Source organism: Pseudophryne corroboree, chromosome 4, assembly GCF_028390025.1.
Source record: "Pseudophryne corroboree isolate aPseCor3 chromosome 4, aPseCor3.hap2, whole genome shotgun sequence".
In the NCBI taxonomy this organism is placed as follows: domain Eukaryota; kingdom Metazoa; phylum Chordata; class Amphibia; order Anura; family Myobatrachidae; genus Pseudophryne; species Pseudophryne corroboree.
Genome location: NC_086447.1, coordinates 322,926,724 through 322,954,155, shown reverse-complemented (window position 1 = coordinate 322,954,155; position 27,432 = coordinate 322,926,724). Strand labels below are relative to the sequence as shown.

Genomic DNA, 27,432 nt, shown 5'->3' with positions numbered 1-27,432 from the left:
TGAGCATCCCTCATATATAACGCAGCATCTTTTATATGCCCTAGGGTCATTAAAATGGTATCCTTATCTAGGGTCTCAATTTCCGTAGATAAGGAGTCTGTCCATGCTGCGACAGCACTACAAACCCAGGCCGACGCCATTGCCGGTCTAAGAATTGTACCTGAATGTGTGTAAATGGACTTCATGGTAACCTCCAGTCTGCGATCAGCAGCATCCTTGAGGGTAGCCGTATCTTGGGATGGCAGCGCTATCTTCTTTGATAAACGTGTTAAAGCCTTGTCCACCTTAGAAGACTCCCATCGTATCCTATCCGTTTGCGGGAAAGGATACGACATAAGAATCCTTTTGGGAATCTGCAGCCTCTTGTCTGGAGATTCCCAAGCATTTTCGCACAGCTCGCTCAGCTCATACAAGGATGGAAAAGTGACCTCAGGCTTTTTCTCTTTATACATGTGTACCCTCTTGTCAGGGACAGGGGGTTCCTCTGTGATATGCAAAACATCTTTTATTGCAATAATCATATATCGAATGCCCTTAGCCACTTTTGGCTGTAATTTTGCCTCCTCATAGTCGACACTGGAGTTTGAATCCGTGTCGGTATCTGTGTCCATTATTTGGGACAATGTGCGCTTCTGAGACCCGGAAGGTCCCGGTGACACAGGGACAGGCATGGTCCGACTACCTGACTGTTCCCTAGCCTCAGCCTTGTCTAATCTCTTGTGTAATAAATTTACACTAGCACTCAAGACATTCCACATCTCCATCCAGTCCGGTGTCAGCGCTGCCGACGGAGATCTGACATTCATACACTCCCCCTCCTCCTTAGGTGAGCCTTCCACTTCATACATGTCGACACACGCGTACCGACACACCCCACACACACAGGGAAGCTCTTATCTGAAGACAGTTCCCCACCAGGCCCTTTGGAGAGACAGAGAGAGAGTATACCAGCACACACCCCAGCACTATATAACCCAGGCAAAACACAGAATGTTTCCCCAGTAGCGCTGAAATAACACGTTTTTCGCCAATTATGTGCCCCCCCCCTCTTGAAAATCCCACTGTCACCTCAGTAAGCAGGGGAGAGTCCGGGGAGCTTCCTCTCAGCGCTGTGCTGTGGAGAAAAATGGCGCTGGTGAGCGCTGAGGGAGAAGCCCCGCCCCTTCGGCGGCGGGCTTCTGTCCCGCTCAAATTATTCAAAAACATGGCGGGGGCTCTTTATATACATGTACAGTGCCCAGCTGTACATGTATATATGTGTTTATGCCATAATAGAGGTTTATATTGCTGGCCAGGGTGCCCCCTCTGCGCCCTGCACCCTTACAGTGACCGGAGTGTGTGAGGTGTATGGGAGCAATGGCGCACAGCTGCAGTGCTGTGCGTTACCTCAGTGAAGATCACGAAGTCTTCTGCAGCCTTTGAAGTTTTCTTACTTCTCATACTCACCCGTGCTTCTATCTTCTGGCTCTGCGAGGAGGACGGCGGCGCGGCTCTGGGACGAACTCCATGGTGAGACCTGTGTTCCGACTCCCTCTGGAGCTAATGGTGTCCAGTAGCCTAAGAAACAGGACCTTGAAACTCAGAGAAGTAGGGCTGTTTCTCTCTCCTCAGTCCCACGATGCAGGGAGTCTGTTGCCAGCAGTGTTCCCTGAAAAAAAAAACCTAATTAAAATACTTTCTAAGCAGGAAACTCAGGAGAGCTCCCTGCAGTGCACCCATCTCCTCTGGGCACAGTATCAAACTGAGGTCTGGAGGAGGGGCATAGAGGGAGGAGCCAGTGCACACCCAGAGTCAAAGTCTTTCTTAAAGTGCCCATGTCTCCTGCGGAGCCAGTCTATCCCCATGGTCCTTACGGAGTCCCAGCATCCTCTAGGACGTTAGAGAAATTATTTTGGGACAAATGCCAGAGGATGGTTGTTGTGTAAGATACCAGTATGTGCTAATAAAGCAGCTAATAGTAATTGTTACTATATTGTTCTAATTTGTTCCCCTTCCACCAAAAAAGGTTATTTAGGTTATGGCTGTTGCTCCTGGCTTCTGACTTCATCTACAAACTCCTGCTAAGCATTAATATAAAGTGGCACATATAGCAACCCAATCCATGACAGAATGCATTTTTGGTTTATTTATTTTTTATTATTCAGTAGGCATATTATATCATTTGGCAAAAGTGTTCGATATTGTGCTCTACAGCTGTCTATTGCATAATCGCACATTAAATAAACCACTCACCCCAGATTACGCAATAAACATGGAGCAGGCAGAGTTTTTTTAAACAACAACTGACTATGTGAGCACAGAAAGTGGAAGGCAGGCTGTAAGACAGATTAAGGCTAAACTTATTTCCAAATATTTTAGCTGTAATTATAAAAAAAATAAAAAATAATTACTTCGGTTTTCATGTATAAAACAGTGTAAAGAGAGCTTCACCTTTAATTATTGTGCATATGCTAAATTTAGTCCAATAGGAAGCAGTGAGGAAGTTTTTAGATTTTGCTGGCGTTTTTTTTTTTAAATCAAGTTTTTTATTGAGAAAAATAAACATTTTTATGGGGTACAGAACGAAAAAAAGGGGGTGATACAACAATACATTGTAGGGGTAGATATAGTAGGGATACAAAGGAATGAGGGAGGGGGGGGGGAATAGGGGTCCAGACTAGAATTGGGGGGGTAGTACATCGGAACCAAACATACATAATACATCAGGTAGATTGAGACATATAGGAAATCAGTACATTGCAGTAAGGGGATCATGGTCTAGTCCTATAGGGCAGAGCGTATAGGTATATGTTAGGAGAAGGTATTGAGGGGAAACCTAGCTGGGGTCATCTCTCATCGGGAAAGGGAGGGTTTAAGTGCCTTGATAAAGAGGAGTGCAATAATAGACGATATCGTATAGTTTCAGGCATTGTCGGGTTGTTCGGATGGGCTAGGTGGAGGTGAGGTGGATTTATGGAAATACTGAGACCCTTCTTTCGAGGAGACATAGCTTTGCCACGGGGACCAGCGCGTTTTGAGGGAAGTGTAGTTGAGAGAGGAGGGGGCAGATTCTGTTTCCATAAGGAAGTGGTGGTTTATCTTATGTATAACTCTTAGCAAGGTAGGAGGTGTGGATTGTTTCCACATTTGGGCCAGGTTTGCACGAGCGGCTATCAGGATGTGGCTCAGGACATATCTAGCAGGTGGTGTTATTGAGGAGGGAACAGCTTGTAGTAATGCTAGAGTTGGGTCTGGCGCAATGTGGGTGGACAGAACTTTATTTATTAGTTCAAATACCTCTAACCAATATTTAGTGATCTTTGGGCACGTCCAGAATATATGGAAGATATGTCCTACTGAGCCGCATAGTCTCCAACATTTATTACTATGAGAAGGCCAGAATTTATGAATTCGGTCTGGGGTCTGGTATAATCTGTTTACTAGTTTTATATGCATTTCAGTGTGGTTTAAGCACTGGGACATGGAGTACGAGGTTAAGAAAACTTGACGCCAGTCGTTTGGGGATAGGGTTCTTCCCAGGTCCTGTTCCCATTTCTTTTGGGCATTAGATTTGGAAGGGGAGGTAGGGGTTATCCGAAGTTTGTACCAGTATGTGATGTCGCCTTTGGATTCAGGTAGGGAGAGGCGGGAAAAGAGGGTGTGTGGAGTTGTGTGGATCGTTAAGTAAATAGGAGGGATTGCCCTCCACCAGTGTGCCACTTGCATATAGTGGAAGAGTTCTGTGGCTGGGAGAGAGTATTGTGACTGGAGAGTTGAAAAGGGTTTTAGAGAGAGTCCATCTAGTAGATCGCCTAGGTATAACACTCCTGCACGTCTCCATTTAGATAGATTGAGATGGGGTATCATCAGTGCTAATGTAGTGATGGATATCTGGGGAATATGGGAAATGGGAGATGTTAGGGAGGCCGATAGAGTGTCCCAGGTTTGTAGAGCAGCCTGCGTGGAGGGGAGGAGGGACAATTGAGTAGGTCAGAGCGACTTTGGGATGCGGAAAAGATCAGCTAAAGGGATTGGGTTTGATCAAATTTGTTCCAGCTCCATCCAACCGGTATGAGAGTGGGTTGTGAAATAGTATTTAATGGGGGCCAGGAGAGAGGCTTCCTGGTATAGGGGAATATTAGGTATATTGAGACCTCCAAATGCTCTTGGCAAGACCATTCTTGAGAGAGCCAGCGAGGGTGGTTTTGAAGACCAGATATATTTGGACATGATAGAGGAACAAGCCTGGATGGACTTCTTTGGGAAGGGGTATGGGATCGTGCGAAAGAGGTACATTAGTTTGGGTAGTAGGGACATTTTAAATGCCGCCATCCGTCCCAGCCATGAGACCTCATAGGATGACCAGGATTTCGTAAGTGCTTCCAATGACTCTATCAAGGGGGCTAGGTTGACAGAGAAGACGTCTGCAGTGGAGGTAGGGATGTTGATACCCAGGTATTTTATTGTGTGATTTCGCCAGTTATATGGAAAGGAGGCTTGGAGTGCTGAGGTGGAATGAGATAGGTTGAAAGGAAGGGCGTCTGTTTTGGTAGTATTAAGTTTATAATAAGATGCGAGGCTGTAGGCATCTAGGACAGAATGTAGGACGGGAAGAGTTGTAGTGGGGTTAGAGATAAAGAGGAGGACATCGTCTGCGAAGAGGCTCAGTTTATGAAGAGATGTACCGAACTGAATCGCCGGGATGTTGGGATTCTCTCGTATCTTAGTTGCCAGGGGTTCAATTGATAGGACAAAGATTAGAGGGGATAGGGGACAGCCTTGTCTGGTGCCATTTGTGATAGGGAAAGGGTCGGATAGGAAGCCTCCGCTGAACACCCGAACACCCGGGCCGTAGGAGAGCTGTATAGCGCTAAGATAGAGGTTAGAATGCGATCTCTAAATCCGAATCTAAGGAGGGTTTGGCGCATGTACATCCAATTTAATCTGTCAAAAGCCTTCTCTGCATCTAACGATAGCAAGAGAAGGCCCTGGTCTCCAGATAGGGAGTCTATCAGGTTGAAGACCCGACGTGTATTGTCAGACGCTTGTCTCCCAGGAACGAAGCCAGTCTGGTCCGGGTGTATCAGCGAGGGGAGGAATTTGTTAATGCGTGTTGCAATCATTTTGGCATATAGTTTGATGTCGCAGTTAAGTAGTGCTATTGGTCGGTAGTTATGCACATAGGCGGGGTCTTTTCCGGGTTTAGGAATAGTAACAATACGCGCTTCTAAGAGTTCTGGGGGGAGGGAGCCGTGATCTGAGAATGTATTGTAAAGCGCAGTCAGGTGGGGAGAGAGGACCTCACGGAAAGTAGCATAGAAGTCAGAGACAAAGCCGTCTGGGCCGGGGGCTTTATTCCTAGGGGTGGATTTAATAGCTGCGGAGATTTCATCCGTCGACCATGGGGCATTAAGTGAGGACAGCTGGTCCTGTGTAAGGGTAGGGAGAGAAAGATCATCTAAGAAGGAAGAAATAGACGGAGAGGAGGGTTGTGGAGTGGAAGGGTCAGTTGCTAAGTTATATAATTTGGCGTAATAGTTTGCGAATTGGTTCGTTATATCTTTGGGGTTCAAAATCTTTTGTTTAGTGGGAGAATAAATACATTTAATCCTATTTCTAGCTTGTTGAACACGGAGTTTACGCGCTAACATTTTGCCAGCTTTATTGCCTAGTAGGTAAAATTTGTGGCGCATTCTATTAAAAGCCGCTTGGGTGCGTGCGAAGAGCAACTTTTGGAGCTGACCTCGAACATTGGAGATCTCATTTTTAAGTGTTTTGGAGGGATGGGCCCTATTCTTAGTTTCAAGGTCTAGCAGGTCATCCTCCAGTATCTTCTGTTTTTGATGGGCCTGTTTTTTGAGAGTGGCGCCGGCCTGAATGGCGGCTCCACGGGTAACGGCTTTAAAAGCACACCAGTGATTGATAGGAGAAGTATCTTGGGGGGAATTAGTGGCTAAATAGGAGTCAATAGAGTCAGAGATTATTTTTTTAGACATAGGGTTATTTAGAAGGTAGGGATATAGACGCCATTGGCGGGGAGGGTTGTAGGTACCCTGAGGGTTCCATTTCCAGAGAACTGGGGCGTTGTCAGACCATGTGATTGGTAAAATATCTACGCTTTTAGTTCTCTGGAGAGACCATTTATCACACAAAATCAGGTCTATTCTGGAGTAGGAGTTGTGGACAAGGGAGTGGAATGTGTATTCCCGACCCGAGGGGTTGTGAGTCCTCCAGACATCGTAGAGGTCGAATTCCGCAAGCAGATTGCGAAAAGCTAGGGAAGGGCCAGAGAGGGTAGCTGGAACAGGTTGGGAGAATTGGCGGGACTTGTCCATTTTAGGGTCTAGAACAAGGTTAAAGTCACCCAAAACCACCAGAGAACCCTTTAGTGTATTCCGTATAGTGAGGAATAGTTTTCGAATAAAGGAGACTTGGTTAGAGTTAGGTGCGTATAGGGATACCAGGGTAACCGGTTTGTCATCTAGGAGGCCAGTGAGGATAAGATAGCGGCCATTTTTGTCTGAAAGTTGAGATTGCAGGGAAAAGGAGACATTTTTGTTAAAAAGGATAGCTACTCCATTCCTTTTGGATGGGCCATTAGCATAGTACCCCACCGGGAAGTGGCTATTCTTAAAAAGGGGGGGATTAACAGAAGAGAAGTGGGTTTCTTGCAGTGCTACGACATCAGCTTTTTGCTGGTGGAAGAAGGAGAGGGCCAGCCTACGCTTGTTGGGTGAGTTCGGTCCTTTGACATTGAGAGATATAAGGTTTAGCATTGGAAACATATATTAGGCATGAGACAGAAGGGTCTATACTGATCTACTGGAGCGTATCTGTACCGAGTACTAATAGGCAGTTGTGACCGGGGATATGGGTCAAGTCTGGAGCTCAGGGGAGAGGGGAGCATGCGGGAATGGCATGGGTTGGGTTCAAAACTGGAGAGAAGGAGGTAAACAACAAAAAGAAAAGGTCCGGTATATTGGACCTGCATGGCTACTGCAGGGAAAGGGGAAAAAAATTCGGGGGTTTGCAGTAGTACAGAAAAAGGTGGAGGCGGGCTGGGTGAACCTGCACCGCCACTCCAAAACAACTTCTGAGAGGGTAAACTTAGGGCACGTACATCTAATATAAACTTCTCTAATTAGTAGATAGATGCACCATGGGGCATTAGCAGGCAGGTAGTAGGTATTAATAACCGGGCAGAATATCGCCCCTTAATATATAACAACAATTGAACAACATGTGAAAGAGTAACCTTGTAACTCGTAGACCTAGAAAGCAAACTTGTAATAAGTCATATAATGGCATTTGGAGAAAGAAGAATAGAAAGAATACTTTTAACTCCCCCTAACGGGGGGGAGGAGGTCTACAATCTCCGTGAACCGGAGGTTTCGGTGGGTGGATTTTGAAAGGACCCAATTTGGCAGTCCAGTGACTCAGTTGGTCGCCCAGTCTTGACGGACGTTAGCAGCTCGTGACGATGTAGACGGCTTCGAGATGGAAATGTCCCAGTCCAGCAATAACTTCACACCTGCGTCTAGGGAGGAAATTATGTAGGTCGAATCTTTATACGAGACTATCAATTTAACTGGGAATCCCCAGCGGTAGTGGATGTCATGGGACCTCAAAGCAAGGGTGATAGGGGTAAAAGCACGTCTCTTTGCTATGGTAGCGGCTGAGAAATCTTGGAATATCTGAAGTCCCCCTAAAGTGTCGGAGTTCTTGGATTCTCTAGCGGCCCTCATAATGCGCTCCTTAACTGGGAAGAAATGAACTCGGAGGAGGGTGTCTTTAGGGAGGTCAGATGAGACGGAACGGGGTCTGGGGAGTCGGTGGATGCGGTCAATCAGGAGTTCCAAGGCGTCCGCCTTTGGGAGAAGTTTCCTAAATAAGGCAGTGGCGTAGGATTCCAGTTCAGAGTTGGTAACCGAGTCCGGGATGCCTCTGATTTTGATATTGTTCCGCCTTGATCTGTCCTCCATATCTGCCAATTTGGATTTGAATTGATCCAGATCTTGTTGTTGGCGATCGTGGGATGAAAGTAGGTCATTGTGAGAGGTGACCAACTCCTCCATCTTGCGTTCTAAATGATCTGTCCTGTCTCCCAATGCTACTAGCTCAGTTTTGACCTCACGGACGGCAGAGGTCAGATCTTTAGAAAGTTCAGACTTGAAGGCGGAAAGGATCTGGCAGAGGGATCTCACGGTTAGGGGGGCATCTGACTCGCAGTCTACCCCCGACACTGAGAGAGCAGAGGTCAGGACACTAGATCCCATGGTGTCTAGTATGGCAGAGGGGGAGGAGACATTTTGTAGAGGGGAGATTTGGAGGGACTTTCGAGGGGGGTAGGAGACTTTAGGGGGTATTATCTCCTTGCTTTTTTTAGGTGCCATTTCTCGTCAGTAGCAGCGCACCTAGAAGGCACAGAGAGACGTGCTTCAGGGGGGGTCCAATCAACTGATAATAATGAAACAGGAGAACTCAGTCACATTGATGGAATGTACGTGTTATTCAGATAAACATGAGTGGCGGCAGGCAGGTTGTAGAGTGCTCACATTGTGGAGGTCTTGTAGATATAGGGCATCGAGACCATAGAGCAGGAGGGTATGATTATAGGAACGGGTCCAAGCAGGGCGGGATGTTACCCAGATCTGTTATTCCAGAGGGGCAAGGAGTCTCGTCCTGAGGGCGATGCGGTAGGGGTACTTGGTGTTCTCTGTCCTCCAACCCCGTGGGGTCTGGGGTGGTCTGTGTATTGGGTGCAGGGTTTGGTGTTCTCAGCGCGCAGCCACTAAGGCTTCGACTCCGACCCTTCTCTAAAATCGGTGCTGGCTACGTGGGAAAATAGATTCAGCCCCTCCAGTGTTGGGGTATGAGGAAGAGCTGGGGTGATGGCTGTGGGTCCTCACAGGTTGGAACGACCAGAGGGGGAGAGGGGGAGGGCATCTGAGGAATGCACTCTCTTCGTGGGTGTCGCCCGCCGGCGGACACCCCACCAGGTTGCTTCGGCTCCCGGGGCCTTGCAGGGCCACTGGGTGTGCAGGTCCAGGTGTATTTATGTGGCTGGAGAGGTTAGCAGTGCCCGGAAGGCATGGACGGGGTCAGGTGCGGGGGGTCACGCGGCGGGTCGTCGACCGCTATGGCGTCCCCCTGATGTGCGGGTCTCCGAGGCCAGGGCACCTCGGTCAAGCGGGAGGCAAGGAGGGAGGTAAGCAGGGTCAGCGGGGTAGGAGCGGGATTTGCTGTGCGGCCCCTCTCACCTCTGATCCGGAAGATGGCCGCCGGCAGCCGAGCGCGGCAGGCAGGCACCCGGAGAGCTCAGCGTCGGCGGCGAGGACAGGCAGCGGTCCCGCTGGAGGTCCGGCCGGAGGTTGGATCCAGGGTGATGCAGACCGCCGGTAAGCCTAGGTGGAGAGGCTCGTCGTCCCGCACTTCGTCCGGGCCGTCGCGTGGGTCCGGAGCCCGAAGTCGGGCAAGCTCCAAACTCGAGGCCCTGGTTCTTAGTTGCGGAGTAGGCCGCGGGCAGAAGAAAGTCACAGCGGCCTCCAAATTGAGCCCCCTTACTCAGAATATAACCCACAGCCGTGGGATAAGTGTTTTGGGAGGTTCTAGGGAGAAGTCACCCTTAATAATAAGGTTTCTGTGCCGGCTTTTGCAGGAGCTCAGCAGTTGCAAGACTTCTCTCTGCAGCGTCCAGGCCACGCCCCTTTGCTGGCGTTTTTAATATGGATTTGAGGTTTGATTTTGGAAGGGATTTCATAAATTCAACTCTAAATCCCTTCCAAACAAGAATCCACATCGAATTCGATTTGAAAATCGAATGCAAAAATCGAAATTAAGTAAATGAGGGATTTTTTAATGATTTTAGAAACTAAAAAATAAACTATTTCACTAAATTTTAAAAGACTCAAAGTTGATTCCAAAATTGAATTTTAGTAAATATACCCCCTGGCAGTGCCAGAAAAAAGAAACTGAGATTTCTGTAGAGATCAACACATCCCATTTTCTGCCCTTCAACAGAATAGCAAACCCCAGCAGCTGCGGGAAAACCCCAGCCTTGCATTTTTTTTCCCACCCGCAATAGAATTTCCCCCTGAATGTGTCTAGCATGTCGACATTAACAATATCGATATTCATCATGTTAACACTGATATAATGTTGATATTACTGAAATATCGAGATTCTGCGTTTTGTCTATTTCTATGTTTATCCCTAACGCTAATCCGAACAGTATTTTAATTAATTTAACTTTTAGCTGTTCATTAAACAGGATATGTTTCCTTTGAAGCATATCCTTGTATAAGCTCTTCAAGTTACTCTAGCCTATTTTTCTACTATCTACAGTAGTTGTTGCATACCTTTGTGTAATTAACATTAGGGTTAAGCCATCTTTATTAAAAGGTTTTTTTTACTTGATATGGGCTACTGCACTTGTGTGCTGATATTTTTAAATAAGCCCCAGGCAATCACAAGCACAAACGTGCTATAAAAGTAATCCATTGTAAAAACTGTAATTTGTTTTCTTTAGTAGAATTTACACAAAGCTATAATATAAATTGTAACAATGAGGAAGATTTAGCTTTGCTTTATGTTAATTGTAACATTAGTCATTACATGGTAGTACCCTAAGCTTTGAGAAGAGGTAAAAAAGTTGGGGCTGATGTTTGTAAACAACATTTTTTTTCTTTTTTTAAAGTTAATGGTTGCAACAAGCTCAGGCATGACAAAACAATTCATTGGTACAGTGAAGTAACAATTTCAGTGGGGCATACAAGGGGGATTTTCTGAGTACCTAGAAACCCCCCTGGCAGGTATCATGTTATTAAGCCTCTCCTCCTCAATTAAAATGGCATTACTCACGGATTAATTAGGAAGGGACAGAGCCAATATGATGCGTTTTTACAATGGAAAAACGTCAGTGTATGTAATGAGAGCGTGATAAATCAGTAATTTAGAATTTTGCTGGTAGTTATATAGTTGTTGAGGTTGAAAAAAGACAAATGTCCAGCGAGTTCAACCTGTATTATAAAATGTTATATCATTTAAATGTTGTATCCTTGGATATTTCTTTCAATTAGGAGTTTATCTAGTCCATTTTTAAACTTACCGATTGAGTCCGCCATTACTACCTTCTCTGGCAGAGAATTCCAAATTCTTACTGCTCTTACAGTGAAGAACCCTTTTCTCTGTTGTGTATTAAAAAAAATTTATTCTAACCTCAGTCGGTGTCTCCGTGTCCTGTGTAGCCTTTTTTTGATAAACAGATCGTCTGATAAATCCTTGTATTGTCCCTTTATTTATAAATATTAATAATGTCCCCTCTCAGTCACCTCTTTTGCAGTGTAAACAAATCTAACCTATTAAGTCTTTCCTCATAATTCAGTGCCTCTAACCCCTTAACCAGTTTGATGGCTCGCTTCTGAACCCTTTCGAGTTTTGTATAGTGAGGTGCCCAAAACTGTACACAATATCCCAGGTGTGGCCGCACCAATGATTTAAACAGTGGCAGGATTACACTCTCATCCCTTGTCTCCATTCCCCGTTTTATGCATGCTAACACCTTATTTGCTTTTGTTGCTGCATTTTGACATTGCATACTGCTACTAAGTCTATTAGCACCCCCAAATCTTTTTCAACTACCGTTATCGCTATATTTTCCCCATTTAGTTTATATGCTGCCCTATTGTAAGTGCATAACTTTACATTTGTCTATATTGAACCTCATTCTCCATTTGTCTGCCCACACCTCCAATCTAGATAAATCATTCCGTAAAGACTCAACATCCTTGTCTGAATTAATTACTCTACATAGTTTAGTATCATCCATGAAAATTGACACTGTGCTTTCTAGGCCCACTCCTAGGTCATTAATGAATATGTTAAACAGCAGTGGCCCTAGTACTGAACCCTGCGGTATTCCACTGAGCACTGAGGCCCATTCAGAGAACATCCCATTAATTAACACTCGCTGTTCTCGGTTGTACAGCCAATTACTCACCCAAGTACAAATAGTGTTCCCTACCCCAAGCTCTCTTAATTTCAAAAAAATTAGTCTCTTATGTGGGACTTTGTCAAAGGCCTTAGCAAAGTCCAAAAAGACCACATCCACTGCTTTACCCTGATCAATATTATTGCTCACTTTCTCGTAGAAGCTTATTAAGTTAGTTTGACATGACCTGTCCTTCACAAAACCATGCTGTTTCCTAGTAATAACCTTGGCGGTATGCAAGTACTCTAGAATGCTATCCCTTAATATACCTTCCAGTATTTTCCCCAGTATAAATGTCAAACTTACTGGTCTATAATTACCGAGATGAGTTTTAATTCCCTTTTTAAATATTGGGACTACCTCTGCTATATGTCAGTCCTACGGTATCATTCCTGATGTAATTGACTCACTGAAAATCATATATAGGGGTCTCGATAGCTCTGAGTTAAGTTCCATAAAAAACCTGGGGTGAAGTCCATCTGGCCCAGGATATTTATTTATCTTAATTTTATTTAGTCTCTCCCGGACTACTTCCTCGTTTAACCAAGTACTTAGCAACAGGTCATTATTATAGCTTATGTTGTGCTCTACTCTCTTGTGAATACCGATAAAAAGAATTTATTCAATAACTCTGCTTTTTCCCTATCATCATTAATCAAGACATCCAACTCGCCCTTTAATGGTCCAATAGTCTAATTTTTTAACCTTTTACAGTTTATATACTTAAAGAACTTTTGAGGATTTGTTTTACTCTCCTTTGCCATTTGTTTTTCGTTTTCTATTTTAGCTGCTCTGATTAGTTTTTTGCATTTTTTGTTACATTCCTTGTAGAACTGGAATGATTCCGCCTTCCCGTCAGACTTAAAAGCTTTGAAAACACTCCTCTTTTTATCCATTTGTTCCTTAATCTTCTTATTTAGCCATATTGGTTTGAATTTACTACTCCTGTTTTTGTTGACCTTGGGAATGAACAAATGAGTGTACTCATTGAGCACAGTTGTAAAAAAAATCCCACACTTCAGCCGTATTCTTCTTATGAAATACAGTTTCCTCCTCGCGTCACATGTCGCACTGATGTTGTGTGACGCGTCACCACTTTGCGATGCAACTGGCCAATCCGGAGTCACCAATTCCAGGCGGTTTATTTAAGACGTTGAATACAACACAAAATTGGGTTGTGTTCAGGCACCACCAGAGGAGGATCTCTGTACCTGGAGAAGTAGCCACTCGTTACGCTAGAGAAGACGCCACAGCCTTTTGGAAAAGACGTCATGGAGGCTCCTTGCCAGGACCAGACCATGTGACAAGTTGGGAAGACGCCCATGCCCCAGGAACGGACTGAGCAAGGCAGGGGCACAACTATTATTGGTACAGAAGGTGCATTAAACAGGCCCCTGAGGACTAAGGGGCCCACTGCTGCCCAGACAAGCAATGAGTTATCCCATGGCCCCCAAGCAGACCATTTTGAGCAATGTCAGTAGAATGGCCTGGTGCAGAGAGAGCAGGATGAGCCCCAGTGCCTGAGGGACCTACCCCTTACCTTAGTTATGCAGTGCTGACCTTGTGTGTGATGGACTGATAGAGGAGTCCTGCCACCTGTCAGCGCTGATGATCATAGCAACTTACTGCCTCTAATTAACAGACAGCTGTTCATTTTTAATGTTTTGCTTCTATCTGTGAAAGAAAGGAGGTGTAGTTATGTGACCAGTGGTCAGGAGACCGCCGGTCACATTACCTCCCCCTACATCCCGTCCGCTGTGGATCCCGACAGTCGGGGAAACTGAGGAAAGCCCCTGTAACAGACCCCACCAAGGTACATGCTACCGCGGTTGCAGACATTTTTCTTTTCAATTTAAACTTTGTCTCAGAAAAAATAAAACAAATTTACAAATTGTCTACACAACAAACGATCTTGATTTCGTTTAAAAAAAAAAAACCTGCATACCTATGAAACTATTTACAGGAGAACTCCCCAAAAACCACCACTACCCCATTCTCAGGAAAATGTGGTCAGTTACAGCAGAAATCGTGAAGTGAGGAACCTAACTGCTTCACATTATTCAAGTAAATTGAAATTATAGTTTTTGAACAGCTACAGTCAGACTTGTTTATCATACATGCCTTTTGTGAAATTCATAGATTTCAGGAAGATTTCCGAAAAGCACATCTTTGCTGTTCTGTAATACTACAGGAATTAAAGGATTCATTTCAGGATTGTCCAGCGATGATGCATAGCCCTGCAGTAAAGAATGGGTATAGGGTTATTTTGTGCATGTTCATTACAATGCTCTTTATACAAGTATTTTATCACGTTTGTAAGTTAATTGGAAAAAAGCAAGGTATGGTAGAGAGAGGTATATCTGGCTGCACCATTTTCCTGGTGACTTCTGCAGCACCAATACCCGACTTCAGAGAGGTGAGTATAATGTATGGGTACAGGGCAATGCGGTATGGATCCCCAGGGGCCCATGTGCACATCCTGCATCATACTTACCGACTTTTCAGCTGGCCCAAAAACATTTTTAGTATATAATCTAAAAGTGCAACTAATACAGTTTATTTTCAATTGGTTTTGAATAAGATGTTGTCATTTCTTGGCGTAGAGCAGCCTTCAGTTCATTAATGGTTTTTGGGCGATGTTTGTAGATGGTCCTGATAGGGTATGTTAACAATAGGTCTGATTATGAACTCTCTTCAGTCATCAGTCAGAATGCTGTTTCCCTTAGCAACCGGTTGGAGATCAGTGAATGAATAAGTGACACAGGATCATTGTGTAACCTAAGCAGTTCATAGTTGATCTGTTAGGGGGCCATCATGGCTTTATTATTTATAGCTTGAACACAAAGGGTTTATGCTTGCCAATATATTTAGCCAATCAGAATACACCATGTATGTCTTGAAATACATCGATTGTCATACAATGTTAGAAGTGGCAACTAGGACAGCCTTGAAAATGGTTATTGTTTCGTTTATCAGTCTTTCGGACATAAACTCAAAAGATTTCTTTCTTTATTCTTCTCAATTAGCCTTGGATATATCTGGTGTTGCTTTGTCCGTCCTAGATACATTTCCAACACATTTAATGTTGCATTTGTCTTGTACAAGTCATGCCTTAAAACAAGATTATTCAGCAAATACAACATTCTGACCAGCTCTGCACATTTTTCTTAAGGACATATCAACTCATTTTGTGATTAACAGTAAATATCTTAATAAATGCGAAAAACGTGAATCAATATATATATATACTAAACTGCGGAAGCTCCTACACTATCATTTCCCCTCTTTTTGATTCCACTTTTTCTCCCTATTCTACCTACACTATCTAGGCCTGAAACATTCTCTTTCAGTAAACCAGTCCCCTGGACTTATAGTCCAAACCTTGGGGATTACCCCTAACAACAATCAAAGGATAAGCAACTTCATTCTTCTGGCTGGAGAGTCACTGTCAACTTCTTCAAGTGGGATGCATGTAATCAAAGTATCACGACCTTTCACCTTAATTTAAGGTAGACATGGTTAGCAGCACTTGATATGGACCATCATATCTTGGTTCAAAGGTCTTTCTCACATGTCTCTTTAAATAGACCCAATCTCCTGGATTTAGCTTATGCGTAGCTGATCCTTCTGGGTCTGGAATGGAAGAAAACACTTGGCAATGGAGGTTAGTCAATGTTTTACAGACCTCCTGTACATAACCTGTTAAATCACCATGATTATGTTGTAACTGTAGTGGATAATAACAACCTGTTCTTAGAGCTGACCCAAACAATATCTCATATGGAGTCAGCTTACTAGGTTTCATGGGTGTGGTCCTAATATTAAACAAGACTATAGGTAGGCATTCTGGACAAGTTCTTTTGGTTTCTGTCATTTTCTGTAGTTTTAGCTTAAGGTCAAAGTTCAGATGTTCCCCCTCCCACTCGCCTGGGGCTGGTAAGGCACATGGAAGGCCTGCTGTACCCCCAAATCTTTCATTATATGCTGCATGACTTCTCCCGTGAAATGTGTACCTCTATCTGATTCTATAACCTTAGGTACATACTACTTCTGCTATCAGTTTCTTTGCAGTGGTTTTTGCTGTGGCTTTGCTTACTGGCCAGGCTTCGGCCCAGTGACTAAACATGTCCGTTGCTACTAGTACATATTCATATGGACTGCTTCGTCGCCACTGTATATAGTCAATTGGTAGTCTTTCAAATGGGTAAGAGGCTTTGGGTATAGTTCCTAGAGGTGTCTTGGTTCTTTTTCCTGGATTGCTGATTCCACAGATCCAGCATCCTGCTACAAAGTTTGTTGCAGCTTTATTGAAGCCTGGAGCTATCCAATGCTCTTGTACTCTATTCACCATGGCTTCCTTTGAATGGTGTACTTGTCCATGAGCTACTTGTAACATAGGTGGAAATAGAGCTGCTGGTAGACAGTACTTCAATTCTCTTGACTTCCAAAGTCCATGTTCATCTTCTTCTGCCCCCAATCGTCTCCATTTCTCCTTTTCTCCTTGTGATGCTTGTTGTTGAATTTTGATCAGCTCCTGTTCACTGGGCATTTGCTTCACGTCTTGAGCTACTAAGACTTGCTCAAGTTCTTTTGATTGTAAGGCAATTCTCTTGGCTTCTGCATCTGCAAATGCATTTCCTTTAGCTTCCATGGTTTGGCTCTTAGTATGTGCTTGTACCTTGATTATTCCAATTCTTTTAGGTAGTTCCAATGCTCTGAAGAGTTCCATAATCAAACTGGCATGTTTGATGGATTTTCCGTTTGCACTTTTGAAGTCCCTACTTTTCCATATAACAGCGTAATCTTGGGACTAGATGTTAGCTGTCATGTTTTCAGCATGTATGCAGGCTTTGGTCATTGCTATGAGTTCTGCTTCTTGTGCTGACATGCTTGGTAGCAATGCTCCAGAGTCTATGACTTCAGTTTCAGTTGTTACTGCATATCCTGTCTTTGGGGATCCATTATCATAATATCTTGATCCATCGACGAACAGGTTCATGTCTGGATTGTCCAATGGTGTATCTTGGACATTAGGAAGAGGTAAAGTCTCTAATTCCATGAAGGCTAGGCAATCACTTCATATTTGGTAAGTCTGGCTGCAGAAAGATGCTTGCTATTTTCTTGACTTAATATTTCTGTTACAGTGTGAGGTACTTGTATACACAGTGGATGATCAAACACAATGATGTCTGTCACCTTTTCCTTCATTATTGCTGCTGCTGCCACTGCTCGGACACAGGATGGTGCTCCTCTGATAATCGGATCCAGCTGGGCTGAATAGTATGCCACTGGTCTTTGTTTTGGTCCGTATTTCTGGGTGAGCACCCCTAAAGAATGCCCTCTGTTTTCATGGCAGAATAGGTTAAAAGGCTTTTTTTATAATCAGGCAATCCCAATGCTGGGGCTGTGATTATGGTTTGCTTTAGTTGTCTTACTGCTTCTTCAATGGTGTCCCTGTTTTCTGCTGACGCCTCCTTTTTTTATTAATTCATATAGGGGCTGCATCAGTAATGAGGCCGAGGGAATCCATTCTCTGCAATAACCAATAAGGCCCAGAAAAGCTCTGATTTCATTTAATGTTCTTGGGGTTTTTGCTTGAGTTATTGCCTTTGTTCTTTCATCAGTAAGATGCCTTGTTCCTTGAGATATGCAGTGTCCTAAGAAGACAACTTTTTTCTGTACTAGCTGAAGCTTGTCTTTTGACACTCTGCAATCTTCTTCTGCCAAAAAGATGAGTAGTGATATTGTTTCCTTTTTGCACTTCTCTTCTGTCTGTGCAGCAATAAGCATATCATCGACATATTGAACTAACTGGGTGTCTGTAACGTGTGGTCTCCATTTCTGCAGGATTAATGCCATTGCCTCTGAGAAATCTGATAGACTAGTGGCTCCTGCCTTGGGGTAATTGTCCCTCCTTTTGAATCTTGAGATTCAACACCTTTATTGATTAATGTTGGAAAAGGGTTGCTGCGTTGAGGGTAATACATCTTCTGATGGTTACTTGTCGCATTTTGGCAGTGCTACTTCATACATGGTCAGCCTTGCCACTGACAGGTGTTTGGTTCTTGCTTGTTGAAGCTTCTCTGTACCTGCATGTGGACCCTGGATGATAAGTTCATGATTCAGCACTATGCCTGTGCTCTTGTCCTCTTCTAGGACTTCTGATTCATCACTGTGTCTGTGCTCTTATACTCTTCTAGGGCTGTTGCTGCTATCACTGCTCTGATGCCGGTAGGTGCTCTTTGATTACCGCTGTCAAGTTTGCTTAAGTTGTAGGCCACTGGTCTTCACCTCAGTCCATGATTTTGCATAAGGACTTCTATGTATGGCCTCCTTCTTTAATAGTCAGGTAGTTCTAGGGCTTGAGATGAGGCAACTGCTGTTTCCAACTGTTCAATAGCTTAATTCATCTGTTGCTGTATGTAGGATGCGGACCCTCCTCCCTTTCAGTGCTGTCATACAATACTTGCATGTAGACTGGTGCTAGAGGTATCCGTGTCCTACTAGGCCCAGGAATGATCATCTGACTTGCTTGACACTAGTTGGCATCTTAGCTTGCAGTCTGAATCTTTTCCTTTTCACTTTTGTTAGATGTCTGGTACCTTGAGTGTCCTAGGAAGATTAACTCTTGCTTGACTAGCTGCAATTTCTCCTTCTGAGGCTCTGCAGTCTTGTTCTTCCAGAAACTTCACTAAGGACACTGCCCCTTCTTGGTGCTTCTTTTAGTAGTGGTGGCAATCAGCAGTTCATTCACATCCTGTATTTAGCTGTGTGTTTTGTGGATATATCACTTGGTGATATAGCCCCTCCACAGGGCTATTCTGGTCCAGTAGTATTGCTTCCTTTCTTCTACAACTGGTACTGCGGGAATGAGCCAATACTGAACTTCTGTTTTAACTTGCTTCTAAATGGCTTTTTTGTTCTTTCCTTTGATAAGTTGCTGGAAAGTTAAACTTCTGCTGGTGTGTACTGTATTCTCCTTAGATAAGCTTTAGTACATTGTGCTTCAGCAAAGTCACTGGACATGTACTCCAAGGTCAAGAATTGGGCTGGTATTGGTGACTGCATTTCTCTCATCTCCTGTCCCTTTAAGAATTTCTGATATCATCAGTTCTTGTGGTATCTCCCTCTGCTGTCTTCTGCGTGTGCTGGCTCCAGTATTCATTAGGCACAGACGTATTTCTCCAGTGGGCAAGGTGACTGTAATCATACCTTCTGCTGTTTCTTCTGGAGACATTATGTTCACTGGGGAGTACCCGAAGAAGCTTGTACTTCATATTGGCAGAAGAAGCATTCATTTGTTTTCTGGAACTTTTTTTTTTCTGTCTTGTTCCTTATTATTTGCTTTAAACCCCGGAGCTTCTGTTGCTTTAAATCATGGCATTATCTCTGTAATCTTGCCAGGTAGTACTGACCACTTGTCAGATGTCTTTCTTTGTCCTTCTTAACTTGCATATTCTTTCTCACTGCTGCTGACATGTCATTTTCTTAGTCCAAGTCCACCCAGGCTGATGTTTAACATAATGATGTTTATGCTGGGAGTTGTTGTTCCTCTTTGTCTTACTTTTCCTGTGAGAGTTGGTCTTGTATAGCAGCTTGTATTTCAGGTTACATCTTTGCTTTCTTGCAAGGGTAGGGCTTAATCTCCCAATCCAGTCGTTGCAATGGCTTGATCTGTAAGTAAACGTAGAGGAATCTGGTTGTGCATAAAAACAGCTCTTGAAACCCTTGGGTCTCCTGTGGGTAAAGTCACTTTTATCGAACTGCCAGTGGTGACTGAGTACACTGTTGTCGACACAGGAGTTGCACACCTTCATATTCTATCATCTTGTGTGTCGTATAGTGACTTTATCATAGTAAGTTCTGATGGACTCAGTCTTTCCCTGTTTCAAGTCTGGGGCTGCTGGTGCCCTGAGTGTCTGTGCATGACACCATCTCTTAAGTCTTGTCATGTACATCTTTCCACTTTCAAACGTTGTTCTATTTTTCTCTGTCGGAACGTCCGTTATGGCTGGGCAATCATCTACTGCATCTGTTTTTAACATGGTGCTTACTGTTTGGGCAGTTGCTGGTCCTAGTATAGCCTCACACAACTGGTGGTAGTCGACCCATGCCGGTGTCCATATGGTTTGAATTCTTTCCATATAGGCATAAACTCCTATTGGGTTTTATCTAGGATCTGGGGACTCTGCAACTATATTTGCGAGGTCATTGCCATACCATGGTTTGTGGTGTTGGCTCTGTACGATGTATGGTTCGTTCGTCCTGGCTGCATTATCTGGGTTGCGTATTTTCTGTACTTGTGCTGGATACAGAGAAACAGGCAATGATGACCGTCTTTCAGTATTTCTAGTCGCATAGATATCTTGGCATGGTGGTTCATGGTGTGAAATCCAGTTTCCACAATTTGGGCAATGTTCATATCCTTCTGGAACGCAAAACTGACATACCGGACACAATCTTTCTGGAAAATATGTCAGTTTATTCTGTACATTATGCACCTGGGCATTAAAAGCTGTAGAGGCTGTGTCTTGATCCCTTGTTTCTCCTCTCTGCCTGAATTGCACCCTGCTGCCTATAGTCCCTGATTGTGGACAATTGTTTACTGGACTCAGCTTGATTGCAGGTGTCTACCACTCGTTTAAACATGAGGGAAGCATTAGGTAGAAAATTTCTTTGCTTTAACCTTGTTGGGGTTTCTTGTGATGAAGTATCAGGACACTGGGGCATACTCTGTACACATAGCTCAGCTAAATCATTCGGATTTTCAACCACAGATCCTTCTAAGATAGGGCTGATTATTCGTCACTCTTTTAACCTTGCTCGTATCTTTTTAATTTCACTTTTAGTGAGCTTGTAGGTAATTGCATTCTGTTCATACTAGGGGTACCTTGGTGTGCATGCATGTCTGGGTATAGGGGTGGGGTATAGTGTGCAGGTGCTGTTGCTGCAATTACAGGCAGTGAGTTTAACGCTGGTTGTGGTGCTATTGAGTACTCTGGTACAATGGGGAAATCATTTTCCTCATCTCTTCTTCTATTCTCTGCTCCTAATTCTTTTGCTACAGTGATCCAGATGGATGCTTGATCTCTACTATTATGCTTAATTATCCAACTCTTGTTACAGGAGGCAAATTTTTCCCATTTCTCTAGTTCAAGTGTCCCCTCTGACGGAAAACCTGCTCTTTTGAAAATTTTACTTATTCCTTTCAGAGCTTTTTTTGCCCTCCCTGTCACTAACAATATCCACGGGTTTGTCGGGCCCTGACATCTTTACAGACCGCGCTCCCATGCCTGGGTGAACGTGCGCGGAACCTCTCCTGATGTGGTATTTTAGTAACTCCTTATGAGGGACTTAAAATCTCCTTTTAAAGCTTTTTCTTCCCTCCTTGTTATTAACAATATCCACGGGTTTGAACCCCTCCTGATGTGGTATTTTAATAACTCCTTATGAGGGAATTAAAATCTCCTGTTAAAGAATCTCTACCTAAAGAGCTTCTTCAATCCGTCTGTGGACAAATGACTGGGGTTGTAGTGTTGCCCCTTCCTCCCTGTGTTGGTGGAGAATCTGTTAGTACTGCTCCCCAAGTGAGACCTGCATAATAGATTATTTCTTCTGGATCACTGAGATGCGTCCCTAATATTATTGTTAAGTTACTCCAAGGGTCTATCCCCCTGCCTATATGGACTCCTGCTTGTATCAGTATCCCTGTTGTAGTTTAATGCTTGTTTCTCTTCAGAAAGTAACAGCTAACACCGGGAATGCTTGGATGTGAGAAATACCTATCAGTGTGTGTAGGAGACTCTAGTTTCATTATTCAGCAGACAACCCGACTCCCCCCCACCTTTTCAAAAGCATATTGACAGAGTACATATAACAGTGCAAGGATACAAAAACAAAGATGACAGTAAATCCTATATCTGTTATCTGCGTGCACGGCAGCTGTTTGAGACTGCACGGCACATGGGTCTTAGACCTGGGATTATGTGATTCCTAGGCCAATAGGTTATGATGTTAAATCAATCATTCTTAATGTAATGTTCCAACAATTTTCTTTTTAAAATGACAACCTATTGTACAATAAAATTCATCATCATTTTCCACATAACCAAATGAGACTTCAGTGCCTGTAATTGCCAGCAATCTTGGTGCTACAGACACTTTGTATTTTCTTAACACAACAACACAGGTACAAGATTTGCATATACCTCTTTGGTTATTTATCAATTCAAACTGGTTATCAGCATTAGAACATATCTTGGCCATGCGCCACCTTTATAAAACGGCTCTATTTTCTTAATAAACATGCATTAGTTAAAAGTTTTCTGCATACTTGATTAATTCCCCCTGTGCACTTGTGACAAATTATCTGAAATTATTTACCCACAATTCAACAATATAACATAATTCAACAATATAACATAATTCAACAATATAACATACATGTATGGTACCTTAAAAAAATTTCTTCTGACTGACGCTGGGCTCTTTAAGATATTCTCTGACCTTCTCGACTGGACTTCCCCTTGATTTACACAAGAAGCGCTGAGTTCAAGTGAGCAGGTAGAAATCTACACAGTAAATCTCACTTACCGGTTTTGTTTGTTATCAGCGGTTCCTGAAAGATCAGAGGATTTATTGCCAGTGGAGGAGATGCTGGAATATCCCGGGACGAGATCCCCAAAATGATAGGGTATGTTAACAATAGGTCTGATTATGAACTCTCTTCAGTCATCAGTCAGAATGCTGTTTCCCTTAGCAACCGGTTGGAGATCAGTGAATGAATAAGTGACACAGGATCATTGTGTAACCTAAGCAGTTCATAGTTGATCTGTTAGGGGGCCATCATGGCTTTATTATTTATAGCTTGAACACAAAGGGTTTATGCTTGCCAATATATTTAGCCAATCAGAATACACCATGTATGTCTTGAAATACATCGATTGTCATACAATGTTAGAAGTGGCAACTAGGACAGCCTTGAAAATGGTTATTGTTTCGTTTATCAGTCTTTCGGACATAAACTCAAAAGATTTCTTTCTTTATTCTTCTCAATTAGCCTTGGATATATCTGGTGTTGCTTTGTCCGTCCTAGATACATTTCCAACACATTTAATGTTGCATTTGTCTTGTACAAGTCATGCCTTAAAACAAGATTATTCAGCAAATACAACATTCTGACCAGCTCTGCACATTTTTCTTAAGGACATATCAACTCATTTTGTGATTAACAGTAAATATCTTAATAAATGCGAAAAACGTGAATCAATATATATATATACTAAACTGCGGAAGCTCCTACACTATCAGTCCCATGCAGTTGATGAGGAATAGGCCAGTAACGAATCGCCTGCTTGTTAACGTAGCCAGACAATTGATAGTGAACTCTGTCAAGAAATTGCAGCAATAGCGCTGGAAATTACCTGCCGAGTGATGAGCAAAACTTCAGAAACTGACTACAAATGTGTATCACGAATGAAGGCCGCCATCATATTCTGAACCAATTGAAAATAAACTGTGTCCCATGCACTTTTAGATAGTGTACTAACATTGTGAATAGCATTTACCATGCCTTTTTTGTTAACCTTTAAGATCTTAGAGGTTTTTTTCACATCATCCTGTAGATTTTATCCATCTATTGGTGGGTTCTATTTAACACACACAAAGCGGTACATTTACTAAAGGCCAATTTTCATGGATTTTGACAGATTTCTAATTAATGGATATCAATCTAAAATGATCTTGTGTTTCCAGGGCTAAAGCATATACTTACTATGTACTGATTTTTTTATATATTCATTTTTAAATGTTAGTAAATGTGTGCTTTTTCGCTCCTGAAATCCAACATCCATTTACAGTAGATCGATTTTCATAAATTTTAAAATTGAAGAAAATTGACATTTAGTAAATATGCCACAAGGTTCCTAGTTATATGTGGCTATTGGATAGCCATCATTAAAGAGTGGTTGGTATGGGATGAAGTTTTACATTTTTTTTGCAGTATTTATTTTTTCATGTTCTCATGCTGAATACTTAGTGGGAGCATCAATGGGGCTTTGCTTCAAAAAAGTATATATCATTTGATTTGATTGGGCAGATTGGGATGAAAAACCAGCCGGGAAATTTATGGAAGCAGCCTTAATGGGGGTGTGGTCTGATGAGGGGAGGGGTATGATTAGGGGGCCGAATCCCTCCTCATAGGGCCTGATTGTACCCAGCTGCTGCCTTCCTTTACGTCTTTTGCTGCAGTTGTATCTGAGACCAGGGGAAGATTAGGAACTAAAAAAGTGTCCCTGTAACTAGACAGTCATTTTTCCTGGTACCCACATTTGTCTCGCTGTGAGAAGAAGTGATACAAAATGAGATTATCAGTAAGGAGAAAGCGATGACAGATGAGGAGGTAGTAGCATAAAGCCTGTAAGAGGTAAGGAGCTGACAACATTTTTCACTATTTTGAAAAGGTGGTTTACAGTAGAGAGATGTGGGACATGGTGCCAGGGCAGAAATGAAGGGTTCAAGGAGATAGGTAGGAAAGTAGACAAGATGGCAGGGCAGGGAGAGAGAGGGGTCTCAGGAGAGAGAGAAGGGGCCCAGGAGAGTAAGAAAGGGGGGGGGGGGGGGGACAATGTGGCTGGTTAAAGAATGGGAGGGGTGCACAGTAGAGAGATAGGGTACAAGGTGGCAGGGCCGAAAGGATGGGCTCCAGGAGAGAGGAGAGTAGACAAGGTGGCAGGGCGGGTAGAGAGGATGGGTCCCACGAGAGGAAAACAAGCACTGCACAGTAGGGAAAGAGAGGAGGAATAGGGAGAGATGAAAGGCATTGGAAGAGATGGGGGTGGGGGGACCTTATATATAGTAACCTGAAAGCAACAGGTCCAAAATAATAGTACATAATAACCTTAAAAGAACTTACCTCTATGATACTTTGAAGTTCCTCAACATAAACTCGTTCTGTTTCTATTAACTCATTAATGATATGACTGTTGAATACAAAAAGAATACTTGCTGTTATAAATAAAAATTTTGTGCATGTTTGTACGGCTACAGAAAAACAAAGTAATTATATCAGTGTTAAAGATCATCAATATTTACATATTAAATATCAGTGTTACAGAGCATCACCGTTTATATGATCAATATTAGTGTTACAGAGCATCACTATTTATATGATAAAAGGAGATTTATGGTAAGAACTTACCTTTGTTAAATCTCTTTCTGCAAGGTACACTGGATTCCACAGGGAATAACATCAGGGTGTAGAGTTGGATCTTGATCCGAGGCACCAACAGGCTAAAAGCTTTGACTGTTCCCAGGATGCATAGCGCCGCCTCCTCTATATCCCCGCCTCCAGGCACTGGAGCTCAGTTTTGTTAACCAGTCCAATGCAGTAGTAGGTAAGAGAGACGACTACAATTAGTAGCCACATACACTTACATTCTCGCGACAGGAGAAGGTACAAGCGGCTAATGCCATAAAAACCCAAAGAAGCTAAATGCGTCAGGGTGGGCGCCCTGTGGAATCCAGTGTATTTCGCAGAAACAGATTTAACAAATGTAAGTTCTTATATAAATCTCCTTTTCTGCAGCGGGGTACACTGGTATTCCACAGGGAATAACATTGGGGATGTCCTAAAGCAGTTTCTCATGGGAGGGGACGCACTGTACCGGGCACAAGAACCCGGCATCCAAAGGAGGCATCCTGGGAGGCGGAAGTATCAAAGGCAAAGAACCTTATGAACGTGTTCACTGAGGACCACGTAGCCGCCTTGCACAATTGGTCAAAGGTCGCACCACGGCGGGCTGCCCAAGAAGGTCCAACAGACCGAGTAGAATGGGCCTTGATTGTAGCAGGAGCTGGAAGTCCAGCCTGTACATAACCATGTGCAATCATCATTCTAATCCATCTGGCCAAGGTCTGCTTATAAGCAGGCCAGCCACGTATGTGAAAACCAAAAAGAACAAAGAGAGAATCAGATCTCCTAAGTGAATCTGTTCTCTTCACATACATACGGAGAGCCCGTACCACATCTAAAGACCGCTCTTTGGAGGATAAACCAGGAGAGGTAAAGGCCGGAACCACAATCTCTTGGATAAGGTGGAAAGATGACACCACTTTACGTAGATAACCAGGGCAAGTTCTGAGAACCGCCCGGTCACGGTGAAAAATCAGAAAGGGTGACCAACACGACAAAGCACCCAAGTCTGAAACCCGTCTAGCAGAGGCAATAGCCAGCAAAAACAGGACCTTAAGAGTAAGCCATTTAAGGTCCACAGACTCAAGAGGTTCAAACGGAGACTCTTGTAGGGCATCCAGAACAACAGACAAATTTCAAGGAGCCACAGGAGGAACATAGGGAGGTTGAATCCGTAAAACACACTTTCAAAGCATTGAACACTGCCCGCAACTCCAGAATTTTTATCAGGAGGAGAGATTCCTCTCTGGCCCATCGACCCAGAAGAAAGTGTTGCTTGAACACCGTGCCCCAACCCCACAGACTGGCATCCGTCGTTAGAAGGACCCATTTGGAGAACCTGAGTGAAAGTATGAATGTCAGGCAGATTTGCAATTTTTATCTGAAACCATACCGACAAGGCCAAAATATGAACCTTGGGGGAGGCCAGATGAAGGCCTAAGTCCAGGCCCTGTTGCAGAAAAGCCAAAAGTTTGGCAGTACTGGACTTGTACGCATCATAATTCTTATCCGCACACCAGGCGAAGTAAGAATTCCAGACCCTATGATAAATCCGAGCCGAAGCCGGTTTACGGGCTTTCAACATAGTTTGAATGACCACCTCAGAAAATTCCTTAGCCATCAGAACTGAAGCTTCAAGAGCCACGCCATCAAAGCCAGTTGGGCCAGATCCTGATAGACACAAGGGCCCTGAACGAGGAGGTCTGGGCCTTGCAGAAGTAGAAGAGGATGCTCTATCGAGAGACCCTGCAGGTCTGAGAACCAATGCCGTCTGGGCTACGCTGGAGCGATTAGAAGTAGTAACCTCCTTCTTGCTTGAACTTCCTTATTACCCTGGGCAGGAGTGACACTGGAGGGAACACAGTTCCATGGAATTGCCAGGGTGTCCACGAACGCTGCTTGAGAATCCCTTGTCCTTGCTCTGAAGACGGAACCTTGTGATTGTGTCGAGACGCAATCAGGTCTACATCTGGTTGGCCCCACTTGTCCACTAGGAGTTTAAATACTTCTGGATGAAGGATCCACTCTCTGGCGTGTACGTCCTGACGACTGAGGAAGTCCGCTTCCCAGTTGAGGACCCCCAGAATGAACACTGCCGATATGGCTGGCAGATGGCGTTCCACCCATAGAAGAATCTTTGACACTTCCATCATTGCCATGCGGCTTAGAGTGCCGCCTTGATGATTGATGTACGCCACCATGGTGGCGTTGTCCGACTGTACTTGAACAGGCCTGTTCTGTACCAGAGGCAGGGTCAGATTCGAAGCATTGA

At 43.7% G+C, this 27,432-nt stretch overlaps 1 protein-coding gene across 5 annotated transcripts in view; it reads right to left on the bottom strand.

Annotated features, from left to right (window-relative positions):
* Positions 1 to 27,432, bottom strand: part of MCF2L2 (MCF.2 cell line derived transforming sequence-like 2) — a 1,017,734-nt gene that overhangs the window by 337,610 nt on the left and 652,692 nt on the right. For all 5 annotated transcript variants that reach the window (XM_063916343.1, XM_063916344.1, XM_063916345.1 and 2 more), the window contains exons 16-17: positions 24,882 to 24,948; positions 14,090 to 14,205 (exon numbers count right to left, since the gene is read on the bottom strand). In XM_063916343.1, coding sequence (XP_063772413.1) covers positions 14,090 to 14,205; positions 24,882 to 24,948 — 183 coding nt within the window. The remainder of the gene's footprint in view (positions 1 to 14,089; positions 14,206 to 24,881; positions 24,949 to 27,432) is intronic.